Below are 14,682 nucleotides of genomic sequence, written 5' to 3'. Positions count from 1 at the left end.
TAGTCGATATTTTGGTGATTTTAGTAACATTATTCACCGGAATAGTTTAAAATTTCTCATTGGAAGATCTTAATGGTACCATGTGACGGTACCTCCCGATACTCGGTATTTTCATGATTTTGCGACATTATTCACCAGAAGTGTAACACATTTCGTATTTAAAGTTTGTAATGGGTACTACAACCTATGACAAAAAAAAATCGTATGTAGGTCCATGTCTTCGCACAGGCCCCATATGGCGGTACCTCCCCATACTCGATATTTTCATGATTTTTGCGACATTATTCACTGGAACTGTTTCAAATTTCGTATTTTAAGTTTGTAATGGGTATTACAGTCTATGACAAAAAATTTCGTAAGCAGGCCCACGTCCTCGTATAGTTCCTATATGATGGTTTCCATTTAAGTAGTTTTCGGATTTTTTTGAAATTTTTCAAGTTCCTTCCAAATGGTGGAGAGTATTAAAAGTTCGGCCTGGCCGGACTTAGCAGTTTTTTTACTTGTTCTAGCATGTATTATTGCCTTCTTTGAAATGTTGGATGGAATCCTATTTTTGAATTTTACAAATGTTTACTCTCCACTCTTTTGTTTTACTTGCAAATAGAATAACGGTAATACAAAACATAATAGAGCACTTGCCAAGAGTATCATGAGTATAATCTGCTTTTTTTTTCGAGCGAACTTTAATTCCAATTCAAAACCAGCGTAGCAATTCCGCTCTTATTTGAGTGGTAAGGGAACATTGAGTATGAACGATTTTGTTTCTCTTTTTACTCGTATGTATTTTTCCGCCTGAATTCGACTCTAAATCTAATAACCTGCATTATATGAGGTTTTTTGGCATAACCCCCACCAAAAAGTGCGGAGTTAAGTTGAGTATAGACGATATGCTCGGATTGGTCTGAAATTAAAAAAAAAATATTATGTTTAGAAAAACCATGGTTCGCGTAGCCGGTGTCCACTTTCGACTTTTAGGAATTTTTCAAAACGTTTCGGTACAAAAATACCAATTCTCTTATATTGCTCCAGACTTCGGTTTAATAATAAGTATTTCCATGAAGTTTATGTTCGCAATCGTTTTGGACATAATCTCCCTTATAATGGGGGACTTTTCGAAGAAGTACTTTGGATAAAATTTCATTGTGAGGCTCCAAAAAAAAATAAATTTATACATTTTATGTTTGCCATGAAAAATGTTATCAATTTTTGTTTATAAAAAACAACTTTTTATTTTTTAAAAAAAATAGCAATTTTGTTAAAATTCGCTGCATATTTTTTTATAAATTTTCTGTCCAATATACAGTTATATGAAAACGTGAACCTAATTCCGAATATTGGATTTCAACCTTCCCCAAATACCAATTTTAGTGCCACTCAAGCGCTATCCGTTCACCCAATACCAGCCGTTCACCCAAAAACAAATTGTTCCAGATATAGTAAAATTTATTACAGTTCTTCCACGTAGCGTACTAAAACTACGTCCGTATACAAAACTTTTTCTCAAATTTAATTCTTATACAAAATTGTACTTCTTTCATTTCATTATAGTACACATATATAGTTCGAATTTCCGAAAAAAAAATTTGATACATCTCTCATACACTTCATCATTGACCCTTATTTTAATTTCCGAATTCTAACTCAATCCGTTTGCTCAACACAATTTATTTAATTTCCAGTACCTTCCCGTAAAGTTGTACTTCGAATTTACAAAAACTCATCCTCATCACACCCCTACATTTTAGGATACCAACATTTTAAGATACTAACTTTAGCCGTTTCTCCTGGTCGTTGTATCAGTCACTCACCCATAGATATACTTTCAAAATACATGGCTAGAAATGGATGGAGTGTTCACTTTAAAGGCTATGACTTTGTTTTTCAAGTTTACCACTGAAAATTTTAATTTTTTCCATTCGAAAACCTATTTCGCAACAATTCCATACAAATTCCAAATATAAGAAAATAAACTTTATATTATTTGACTATTCTTAAAATTTTCTTTCGTAATACAGTATCTCGTATACCAATTTTCAAACCAATATCTACATTATTTTGGAAAATATAACGATATAAGTTGGGGTATGATGAACATTTAAAAAAAATCTAAAAAAGTCAAATTCAGTCAAGCCGTCCTCAACTAATGCAATTACCAACAAAAGATATTTGATTTTTATATTTACATGGATTTGCATTCAAAATGGTGCTTTAAAGTCCTGACTTCTGGGACGCTTACCCTACAGGTCATCTCAAGTAATAAACGATTTTTTACTTCTCCTCTGATTATGGCCAAGTCCCAAAAATCCAGATGACAAAATCATTCAATTTAAGATCTAATATAATATAAAAAAATATGTTGCCCCATTTAAAATTCCCACAATTGTTTCCTTGTTTTTATTTTCAAACAAGTTGTCTCTAGTTATTAATTAAATGTGTGCAAAAATTATATTTTGTTCCTTTTATTGCATAATTACAACCTCTTCATTTATATTAGTACAGTAATATTTTTATTTCATTGACCTTCAATTATAAAAAGCCATATCTTTAAATTTCCATCCCCGGCCATTATCAAATCAATCCAGTATCATAAAAATCATTAATTTTACGATCTACTCTAATGTAGACATTCTTTTCCCTCGTTTATAATTCTCTACAATTCCCCTTTACACATTTCTGCTCTCAAACAAGTTTACGCTCTCACAAAACACGAAAAATTTCTCCAACTATTTGACAACTGTGTTTTCTCTCTCTCTCTTCTCTTTGGATAACGTTGATAAAAACAGCTGTTCTTGTTTTCATGTAGTGGGAATTGTCACCGGCTGTCGCATCTGTTGTTGTTGTAGTTGCTGCTGCAGTTGATGACGTTTCATTTGGCTTGATCTTGTTTTTGTTTTATTTATTTGTCTTTCTTTAGTTCATATTTTATTGTTGGACTTGGTCGGTCGGTGACGGCGATCTAAATATAATCATATTGTGACGTATGCAGGCAAAATAAATAAAATGGGTGTGTTTGTGTGTACGACGGCGGTGCCCAACAACAATTATCTGGTGCTGAGTTGATTTCTGTATATACGCATTGCTGCTGAGCAACAACAGCCTGCCTGCCAGTCCGCTAGCCAGCCAACAATCAACATTTGGTTGGAGCCAGTTCGTGTGAGTGTATCCAAGTAGTGTGATGTGTTGGGGGGCCTCGTATTGAGAGCCAACCCAGCCATTCATTCAGTACGATACTCTTCGTCCATAGTGACAGTTTGTTTTTCGCTTGCGCAGACAAGTCATACGGTCCGGTCCCTCAACAAAAAATCTTTTGCTTGAACAAACCCCCATTGTTTTGTCTTGGTTGTAGGAGGAGAGGAGGTAAGTACAAGTGCGAACGGGAGACTCCAAACATGCAAACAACCATATGACATTGGTGGAGAGCACGACGGTCGTCGTAGCAGCGTATATTATTTAACAACTGTCATATTTGCCAATGTCAATTTGGTTTGCTGCTGTTTGCCGTCTCTTCCATAACCACTCGAGTCAGTCGCCAGTTACTGGATTATCGATTTATTGCAAAAATTCATAGTTTTTCTTTGGCGATTTTTGGTCAGTGCACATTTTTTACGGGTTTTTGTTGTTTACACGGTGTAACTATTTCTTTTTGTTTTTCCCCCTTTAGTGTTTTCGTTTTGTTGGCACAAACAACCCGAAAAAGGTGACGAAATCAAATTTAAAAACTTGACAATAATCGACAACAAGGGAAGGAAATAGGAATCCTAACAGGCGTCAAAATGTCTCAACCACAGCAAGAACAACAAACCCCGCCACCACAACAAAAGGCGACACCAGCAAAAAGCATTCCAAATGGCTTGAAATTTGTGTTTGGCGGTGGAGCCGGTATGGGTGCCACCATGATTGTGCAACCTTTTGATTTGGTCAAGACACGCATGCAAATCTCTGGTGCCGGCAGTGGCAAAAAAGAATTCCGCAACTCTTTCCACTGCATGCAAACTGTGATAAGCAAGGAGGGTCCTTTGGGTTTGTATCAGGGCATTGGTGCCGCTTTGTTACGTCAGGCCACATACACCACCGGTCGTCTGGGTATGTTCTCGTATTTAAATGATGCCTATAAGGCCTATTTCAACAAGGATCCCAATGTGTCGGCCAGTATGTTGATGGGTATTATTGCTGGAGCTTGTGGTGCCTTCATTGGAACTCCTGCCGAAGTTGCGTTGGTGCGCATGGCCTCAGATGGTCGCCTGCCTTTGGCCGAAAGACGTAACTACAAGAATGTTTTCAATGCCTTGACTCGCATCACCACCGAAGAAGGTTTGGCCACATTGTGGCGCGGCAGTCTTCCCACAGTTGGCCGTGCCATGGTTGTCAACATGACTCAACTTGCCTCCTACTCCCAGTTCAAGACATACTTCAAAAATGGTCCCTTGCAAATGGAAGAAGGTATTAAATTGCATTTCTGTGCCAGTATGTTGTCCGGTTTGCTGACAACAATTGCCTCCATGCCACTGGACATGGCCAAGACACGTATCCAGAATCAGAAATATGTCGATGGTAAGCCCGAATATCGCGGTACCATCGATGTTTTGGGTCGGGTGTTGCGCCAAGAAGGTGTTCTCGCCCTCTGGAAGGGCTTCACACCCTACTACTGCCGTTTAGGTCCACACACAGTGCTGACATTCATCTTCCTCGAGCAATTGAATCAAGCCTATTTCAATTTTGCCGCCAAAAAGGATCTGTGATTGTAAAGTAACTACTGGCTGCCATCACACAAATGAGACGGCTGTGGGCAAACCCAAAAAGCAAAAATCATCACAACACACACACAAATAATCTGTTTTATAGAAAAAAGAGATTTGTATCTATTGTATGTAATTTAATTGTAAATGTGTAACGAGTTCCCTGGTAAGAAATCGAAGAAAAAAATTGACCTCGTTCCTCGTTCTGTTAATTGTTAAAGATTGAATGAAAAATGATAATAATAATGTTAAATGAGATTCCAGATAAATAAAGCCAATTGAATGAATATGGGATATACCACCTATTAGATAAAATATGAAAAAAGTTTGTTGTTGGTGTTTTTTTTTATTATGTGCCAATATGTTGCTCTTCATTGAGTTTGAAAACAAAATTGACTTGTTTTCACAACACAAAACTAATTGTGACTAAAGACAGTTGCTAATTGGTTGTGACGAGGCAGAGACCTAGTCATGCAGTGGAAGCGTTACTATTGTTGACTTACTTTATTAATGTTGTTTACACCATTGCCAGTGCAAATGAACATGGATTTTGGGATTTGTTTGAAAAATATACATTTTTATTTTACTAAAAAAACTTTTGAAATCAGAACCACAGCAAGTTATAGTGAAAGATGGGTGTATTCATGGTACAATGAAGATAATAAAATATAATAAAAAATAAAAATAATAATAAAAAATCAAACAACTTGTTGCAATTAATTTGGAATAAATAAACCACATTTTTTCATAGAACTGTTTGAAATTTAAAGCTCGTAATTTTCAGAAATATTAGTAGAAAAATGGTGGATGGTATTCAACCGGGCCGAACTCAATTGTTTTTAACTTGTTTTTGAGCTTCTTTAATGTATAAAAATTCAATGCTTGTCCGGATTGGATGGACAGTAAGCCGTTGGGTATAGTTCATTTTCAAGAAAATTGATCTATGGAGGGTCTCCTAACATAGACATACATGCATTCTAAAATGGTCATACAATCAGCTTGGTTTCGGGGATGACATAGAAATGATCCCAAATACTTGAACATTGAATATTCTGGTTAGTACATGAGAATAGCCTAATCTGCCTTTAGAGGGCTCATAATATGGACATACGTGCTTTCTACGACAAGTATGCAGTAAGTATGACGTCGGTTTCAGATGAGTTATTAGAGAAGTTGTATTGTTTCTACGTTCCTTATCGTCAGATGGACTGATATTATCATTACAAAAAAGGCTTGATATGCTCTGTGAAAGTGTACATTCATTGCAATGTTAAGATATTGGTAACGCTAAAGGGCATGACGGATTCTGCAGGTGACCTGAAACAGTTCAAGTAGTTTGTAGGTAGCTAAAGTCGTTCTCTGTTATATTCCATGTACTACCGAACTGTATATTTTTCTGGACAGTATCGTGAATAAGAAGCCAAAGAACTAGCGAAGAGATTCCCAATCCTCCGTTTAAAATAACGAGGGATGTATAAAGCTAGCCAGACACAAAAAGTTCTACTAGGATGAAGCTACGTTTGTATGGCGTCAATAACCTATACGCAAGATTCCAAGGTGAATCCCGCCGGGACATTCAAGCTGCTTAGCAATACTAAGGTCGCATTTATACTCGGGTCATCACCGAGCACTGAAACAAAGTCCCCAAGTAGATTATGAATGGAGGGTAAAAAGAAAAACTGTTGCCACTGTACTGAAGAGTAGGAATTTTATGATTGAGCAACTCCCCCGTAGTTACTCCAAAATCTTTAAAGCATTTATAAGAAGGTTGTAGAGATTAGGGTAGGGTTTTGCTAATTCAAACCAAAAGGGTACTAAGAGTACAAAATGGTGCGACATTATATCATGCATTCACTTAAAGGGAAAACTAGAGTCTGAAATTTGAAATGCGGATCACTGCTGGTTTGTAGGGGTGATCTACGTTCTGCTACTAATTGCGACTAAATCTAGAATTGTACAATTTTGATAAATGTTTGAACCTAGGGGTGAGACAAAGCTGCTATTCAAATTAAAATTTGTACTTGGAATACTCATACGCGTATACGGGAAAAATCTGTAATTGTGAAATGTGGTATTTGGGTTACCGTTGGTGTGTAAAGTGTGATTTGGTTGGTTTGTAATACCTTGGAATATTGGTCTTAGGGAGAAATCATATCCTAGGTGGAAAGAGTATTCTTTTCTACGTTAACGGGGATGATGGATTCTGTAGTGGATAAGGCTGCTATTTTGGAAATAAAATTGTACTTAGAATACTCAAGTGCTGTGTCGTGGCATTTGGCATATGGGTAAAGCTGGAATTGTTGGTTTTTACTTTTTTAAGATTGTTTAGGAAATAATGTTTTTAACTAAAATTAATATTGGCCCTATATCCAACGTGTAGCATACCGATCTTCCTATCTCGGCGAACAGAGACGATATAGCTATATATGTCCGTGCGTCTATCCAGGTAAATTTGTAATCACGTTGCAAATCGCAATTAAAGCCCGATCCTTACGATATTGGGTATGGAGTGAGAGTTAGGGCCAAAATAGAAGCATATGCACAAAATATTTAGGGGTATCAAATGAACAAAAATATTCTTTAGAGGTCACAATTATAGACCAAGAGTTTAGAATAGAGAGAAGCCTACCACTTTGTATGATATTTGGATAATATTAAGCGTTTGAAATGGTCCATAGGTTGTCTGGCAGAAATTAATTTAATTTAAAATTTAAATTTAATTATAAATATTACTTTTCACTGAAATTGCAAATACATGAAGTTGATATTTCTGACGTTTACATTGATGTTGATATATAGTCAAATGTTTTTCATTTTCAAATCTATTTTTAATTTCCATTGGTTGCGTAGCTAGAGGACAATTTCCGAATTGGCACGGACTTTTTGCTCCGATTAGAATCAAAGATAACCTTAGTTAATTTAGTTTAGTTAAAAGAGTTTCAGATCTACTGAAAATTTGACGCTGGTGATGTAGGGTATCAGACTCCATCTAACGGTACCTCCCAATATTCGGCATTTTACTGATATTAGCGACATTATTTAACGAAATTATTAAATGTTGGTAATGGGTACTACAACTTATGACAGAAAATTGTCTACGTATGTCCACGTCTTCATATAGCCCACATATAACGGTAACTCCGTATATTCTGTATTTTTATGATTTTAGCAACAATATTGGTCGGAATTGTTTCAAATTTAGTATTTGAAGCTCGTAATTGGTACTACAACCTATGACGGGGATTTGTTTATGTGAGTCCGCGTCTTCGTATAGCCCACATATTACAGTACTTCCCTTTATTTGGTATTTTGAGGATTTTAGCGACAATATTAGCCGCAATTGTTTCAAATTTCGTACTGGAAGGTCTTAATGGGTACTACAACCTATGACAAAAAATTAACTATGTTGGTCCACGCTTTCGTATAGCCCCCATACAACGAGATCTCCAAATATTTGGTATTATTATGGTATTAGAGACATTATAGACCGAAATTGTTTTAAATTTCGTATTTGAAGTTCGTAATGGGTACTGCAACCTATGACAGAAAATTGTGTGTATAGGTCCAAGTTTGCGTATACCCCACATATTGCGATACCTCCCTTTATTTGGTATTTTGACGAATTTAGCGACCATATTCGCCGCAATTGTTCTAAATTTCGCATTTGAAGTTCGTAATGGGCACTACAACCTATGACAGAAAATTTTAAATGTAGGTCCAAATTTGCGTATACCCCATATATTGCGGTACCTCCCTTTATATCGGTTTTTGAAGGTCTTAAGGTTACCACAGTCTATGGCAAAAAATGTCTTCGTATAGCCCTCATATAAGATTCCTTCCGATATTCGATATTTTCATGATTTCAGCGACATTATTCACCAGAAGTGTTTCAAATTTCGTATTTGAAGTTCGGAATCGGTACTACAGCCTATGACAGAATATTACTTATGCAGGTCCACGTCTTCATATAAGTACCATATAACTGTTTTATTTTAGCGGTGTTTTTCGACTGATTTTTTTTTTTTTTAGTTGGCCTGGGCGAATTTAGATGCTTTTTGTTTTTTCAAATTATTTGGCTATTACATGACATTCAGTGTAAATATACCCATCGTTTTATTGATTCTCATTGATGTTGAATCAGAATGTGGCAATCGTAACTGAAAATTACTTATCACATTTATGTTTGGGCACGACAACTTAAATAAATATTTTTGTTCTGAATGCATTGCAGCGAATTGTTTGGATTTTTTGGCAAATAAATCCAATCCCGTGACTTCGTAATTAATTATGAATTGATAAGAGCAAATCGGCAGCGTGGCAACAACATTTCTTATGTTTATAAATGTGTATATTGAATAAGTATATATGTGACAAGCCCACATAAGCCGTAAACGATATATTTGCTTGGCTAATTAGAGGGTTTACAAGCCTTCTGCCTTTCAGCTTCACTTTGTTGGGTATTTAAAACGACTTTGTAAATGGAAATGGTGTTCCACAGAAATTGCCTAACATTGTTTTTTATACCCTACACCACATAGTGGTAAGGGTATTATGTCTTTGTGCATTTGTTTGTAACATGGAGAAGGAAACGAGATAGACCCATAGTTACTTTTGAGAACCTTCATAGAATCACTTTCTGAGTCGATTTATGCATGTCAGTCCGTCTGTCCGTCCGTCCGTCCGTCTGTCCATGTATTCTTGTGAACAAAATGCAGGTCGCATTTAGTGTCCGATTGAGATGAAATTTTCCAAACAATATTTTTTTGGCCCAAGGACGAACCCTATTGAAATTGGTGAGAATCGGATCAAATTTAGATATAGCTCCCATACATATCTTCATCCGATTTCGGGTTAAATGTGCACCAAATATCCACTATCAGTCCAAATTACCTGAATTTTGGCACACCCAACCGAGTTCGGCCTAGAAGCAAGTATATAAAATTTGGAGAAAATCGGTTCAGATATATCTATAGCTCCCATATATATCTTTCATCCGATTTGGAGCTTTTGAGCTTTCCTTACTGGTTTTTTTTATTTTTGCAAAATTATCTGTCTGGCTCTCGGGCTTATTCCATTCGTGAGATTACTGTATTCGTGTTAAAGATTACAAAAAAATATGAATAACAAAATGGAACTAATCGATAGTAGTGACAGACAGACAGAAAGCCCGCACTACTGGACTCAATGGCGTAGACGTTTATTTTTTGTTTACTGCGAACTGATTAATATGTGGCTATAGTTGTTGTTGTTTGGCTTTCTATTTTACTTTTGTTGTTTTGAATTCGCACTATGCTAAAGTGCCCTATTATCGAACATAGATGTTTTGGAGGGGTCAAGTGACGGAGGAGGTCGACAGTGTAATGCCCTACACAAATCAGGTTTTTGCAAAGAGGGTTTTCAGCCATATGGCTAGAGAAGGTATATGTCATTTGAAGGTATATATAACGTGCCTAGTCGAAATAACAGTTTTAGACCCTAGGTCCCCTTTGCCCTTGGATCCGTTTCAGGACATTTACAGTCGAACTAGCCATGTCCGTCCGTCAGACTGTCTGTCCGGCTGGTGTGCACGATAACTCTCGAAGGGAGTGTTCGATTTTGTCCAAACTTAGTACATCGTAATATTTTTGTCAAATTTAGATCGAGTTCGGAGATGGGCAATATAGGTTCACTCCTTCTGGTACCTCCCCCACAAAAGGTCGAAATTTTCAAAAAATGTATTTTCTGCACAGAAAGAGAAAGAATAATCCGATTTTGCTCCAACTTTGCAAATCCTAATATTTGCGTCAGTGCTAGGTCAGGTTCGAAAATGGAAAAAATCGGTCCACTCCATCAAGTACCTCCCCCACAAAGGGTCAACGTTTTGAATAATTACAACTCTCATAAAATGTAATGTAAAAGTCCGGTTGTTTTCAAATTTCATACATCCCACTTATTTTACTAGCCCAAGGTCTGGTGTTAAGATGGAGTATATCGGTCCACCCCTTCTGGTACCTTCCTCTCAAAGGGCCAAATTTTTCAAAAGAAAAAATATTTTTTCTTCTCAGAAAGTGATGCAATAATCCAATTTTGCTCTAACTTTGCAAATCCTGATATTTGAGTCAGTTATAGGTCATGTGCAAAAATGGGTTATATCGGTCCACTCCATCAAGTGCCTCTCCCACAAAGGGTACACATTTTGAATAATTATAGCTCTTATAAAATGTGATGTAAGAGTCTGACTGTCTTCAAATTTTACACATCTTAATATTTCTATGAACCCACTCCTTCTGGTATCTCCCCCACAAAGGATCAAAGTTCATAAAATCCGAAATAAGCATCAGGTTCTCTTTATATTTCACACATCCAAAATTTTTGCTAACATAAGATCTGTTGTGAAGATGGGATACATTGGTCCTCTCCTTCTGGTACCTCCCCCACAAAGGCTTAAAATTTTGAATTTCCATGAAGCTCATAAAAAGCGAAATCAACATCCGATTCAATTGCAGACTTGGTACATCTAAATATTTCCATCAACAGAAGATCCGTTATAAATATGGTAGAGATCGGACCATTTCTACCTGCCCCACATAGGGTTCAAGATTTTGAAAAACAAAATGCTCAAAGAAAGCGAAGTAAGCATTCAACTCTCTTCAAATCTCACACATACAAACAAGATGCTATATATCTGCGAACCTCTTCTGGTACCTCACTTATAATGGGTCACAATTTTCAATACTTGTATCTGTCATAACTTGTGAAACAAGTCAGCGATTTTTTACAACTTGCTATATCTAAATATATCTCTCTTTGGCAGAAACCTGATATGAATATGGAATTTAGAATTTTCCATAAATCGGATATAACTGTTCGATTTTCTTGTAATATTGTCCATACTAATATTTTATATGTATTAGATGAAGCATGAAAATGGAATACTTAGGTCGACTATATCTGGTACCTCACACCCATGTTAACACTTTTTAAAAAGTATCATATATGTCATGTAAAGTGAAGGAAGTTCCCAATATAGTCCAAACCTGGCACGTCGCAATATTTATATCATTTTTATTTAGATCCGATACGAAAAATGGAATACTTAGGTCGACTATATCTGGTACCTCACACCCATGTTAACACTTTTTAAAAAGTATCATATATGTCATGTAAAGTGAAGGAAGTTCCCAATATAGTCCAAACCTGGCACGTCGCAATATTTATATCATTTTTATTTAGATCCGATACGAAATGGTCAACATTGGTCCATTCCTTTGGAACCTACACCATAAGGGGTTAAACATTTGAATAATCATAACAGAAGTATATATTTAAAAGATTTTTTTTAAATAACCGTACATTGGCTGAGGGTATACATCTGTCGGCAAAACCGACAGACACTTTTTAACTTGTTTTGGAAACATTTGAGTTAAATTAGAAAATGTCGTTGTTAAATGTTTGTCTTAAATAAATAATAATTCCAAAATCATTTGGGAAATTTGCAAATTATACAAAAATAAAGGCTTTCTGGAGAGATCCCAATTCTAGCTATACATTTTTGTACCCTACACCACATAGTGGTAAGGGTATTATGTCTTTGTGCATTTGTTAGTAACATGGAGAAGGAAACGAGATAGACCCATAGTTACTTTTGAGAACCTTCATAGAATCACTTTCTGAGTCGATTTATGCATGTCAGTCCGTCTGTCCGTCCGTCCGTCCGTCCGTCTGTCCATGTATTCTTGTGAACAAAATGCAGGTCGCATTTATTATCCGATTGAGATGAAATTTTCCAAACAATATTTTTTTGGCCCAAGGACGAACCCTACTGAAATTGGTCAGAATCGGATCAAATTTAGATATAGCTCCCATATATATCTTCATCCGATTTCGGGTTAAATGTACACCAAATGTCCACTATCAGTCCAAATTACCTGAATTTTGGCACACCCAACCGAGTTCGGCCTAGAAGCAAGTATATCAAATTTAGAGAAAATCGGTTCAGATATAGCTATAGCTCCCATATATATCTTTCATCCGATTTGATCTTTAAGTCCCTAACATTCCTACTATGCACTCCACAACCGTGATATTTGGTACCAGGTATTAGATGGAGCACAGAAATAGCTGTTTTAAATTGTATCGAAATCGGTTCAGATTTGGATATAGCTCCCATATATATCTTCAACCGATTTCGGGTTAATTAACCACCAAATGGCCAATATCAGCCCAAATGGCCCGAATTTTGGCACATGTGACCGAGATTAGCCTTAAAGCAAATACAACAAATTTGGAGAAAATCGGTTCAGAAACAGCTATAGCTCCCATATATATATTCATCCGATTTCGGGTTAAATGTGCACCAAATGTCCACTATCAGTCCAAATTACCTGAATTTTGGCACACCCAACCGAGTTCGGCCTAGAAGCAAGTATATCAAATTTGGAGAAAATCGGTTCAGATATAGCTATAGCTCCCATATATATCTTTCATCCGATTTGGTGTTTAAGCCTCTCACATTCGTAATATGCACTCCACAAGAATGATATTTGGTACCAGATATAAGATACAGCCCAGAAATAGCTGTTTGTAATTTTATCGAAATCGGTTCAGATTTGGATATAGCTCCCATATATATCTTCATCCGATTTCGGGTTAATTGTGCACCAAATGGCCGATATAAGTCCAAATGGACTGAATTTTAGTACATCGGACCAAATTCAGCCTAGAAGCAAGTATATCAAATTTAGTGAAAATCGGTTCAGATATAGATATAGCAACCATATATATGTTTCATCCGATTTAGAGTTTTAGTCCCATACATTCGTAATATTCACTCCACAACCGTGATATTTGGTACCAGGTATTAGATGGAGCACAGGAATAGCTGTTTTAAATTTTATCGAAATCGGTTCAGATTTGGATATAGCTCTCATATATATCTTCATCCGATTTCGGGTTAAATGTGCACTAAATGGTCAATATCAGCCCAAATCACCAGTCTAGAAGATAATACGTAAAATTTGGAGAAACCCGGTTCAGAGATAGCTATAGTTCGTAAAATGCACGATAGAATTAGATAGATTTTGATTTTGTACCAAATATCTCATAGAGCTCTGAAATGCCCTGTATAAACCTTTTTACGAGAACTCTACTAAATATGCATAGTGGTGTAGGGTATCATATAGTCGGCCCCGCCCGACTTTTGAGCTTTCCTTACTGGTTTTTAATAATATAATGATTACGGAACTTGTATTAATTTTCTAAAGGAAAGTTTGAATCTAGTTGCTATCGCTTCTAACCGCCTATTTACCTCTTTATTAATTCTCTATTAGCTACAACCCAAACATATTATTTGCAGTTCCATTCTCTTTAGTTGCCCTCTATTTATTCTAGCAATTTACATTTAAATGCAACTAATTGATTGGCTGATGATGATTCGCCACCATTTCAATTGTTTAACTTTCGTCGGCGGCGGTGATAATGAAGTTGTTGGCTGGGTTTTATGATCATTATCACAATCATCGAACAACAATGTTCCATGGTTTGTGTGTGTGATTCGATCAAACAACGATGAACGGGGTTTGCCTCAGTCATGGGCCATAAAATGTGGAACATTTCATAATACTTGAAAAAAAAAAAAGTGAAATGAAATGCAAAAATAAAACAAAACAAAAAACCCAAAGTAAACGATTGATTGCCAGCTACTGGAGTTTATTTTAGTTTATTGGACTTTGATTTGTTTCTGAAGTTTCTCTTTGGATTTTTATTATAAATGAACATTCAATTTTCTCAATTGATTGCAAGTTAAAAATTATTAGTAAATTAACATTTGTTAGTGTGTAGTTTGTTAAACAAAAAAAAAAAATTGGAATGGAAGGGCAAATGGTTCCATTGAGCTTGATTTTTTTAAAATTTTGAAATTGCATTTGGTGTGTTTAGCTTTTTCTACATTAATGAAGGTCAGGGCAAA

General features: G+C 36.0%; 1 protein-coding gene across 2 annotated transcripts; it reads left to right on the top strand.

Moving 5' to 3' along the window:
• The first annotated feature begins 3,117 nt into the window (after positions 1 to 3,117).
• On the top strand, positions 3,118 to 5,066 carry LOC101887758 (mitochondrial 2-oxoglutarate/malate carrier protein). 2 transcript variants are annotated; one of them, XM_005188688.4, is made up of 2 exons: positions 3,118 to 3,357; positions 3,662 to 5,066. In XM_005188688.4, the coding sequence occupies exon 2, from the start codon at positions 3,774 to 3,776 to the stop codon at positions 4,737 to 4,739; it is 966 nt and encodes a 321-aa protein (XP_005188745.1). In that variant the 5' UTR covers positions 3,118 to 3,357; positions 3,662 to 3,773; the 3' UTR covers positions 4,740 to 5,066. The 2 variants fall into 2 exon arrangements, with proteins under 2 accessions (XP_005188745.1, XP_005188746.1); XM_005188689.4 differs by lacking the exon at positions 3,118 to 3,357 and adding an exon at positions 3,421 to 3,588.
• The last annotated feature ends 9,616 nt before the right edge of the window (positions 5,067 to 14,682 follow it).

This window comes from Musca domestica, unplaced genomic scaffold (assembly GCF_030504385.1).
Source record: "Musca domestica strain aabys unplaced genomic scaffold, Musca_domestica.polishedcontigs.V.1.1 1, whole genome shotgun sequence".
In the NCBI taxonomy this organism is placed as follows: Eukaryota; Metazoa; Arthropoda; class Insecta; order Diptera; family Muscidae; genus Musca; species Musca domestica.
This window is presented reverse-complemented; position numbering and strand designations above follow the sequence as displayed.

Excerpts from the sequence above, each read along its gene's own strand:
- LOC101887758 (XM_005188688.4), top strand. The coding sequence starts at position 3,774 with ATGTCTCAACCACAGCAAGAACAACAAACCCCGCCACCACAACAAAAG.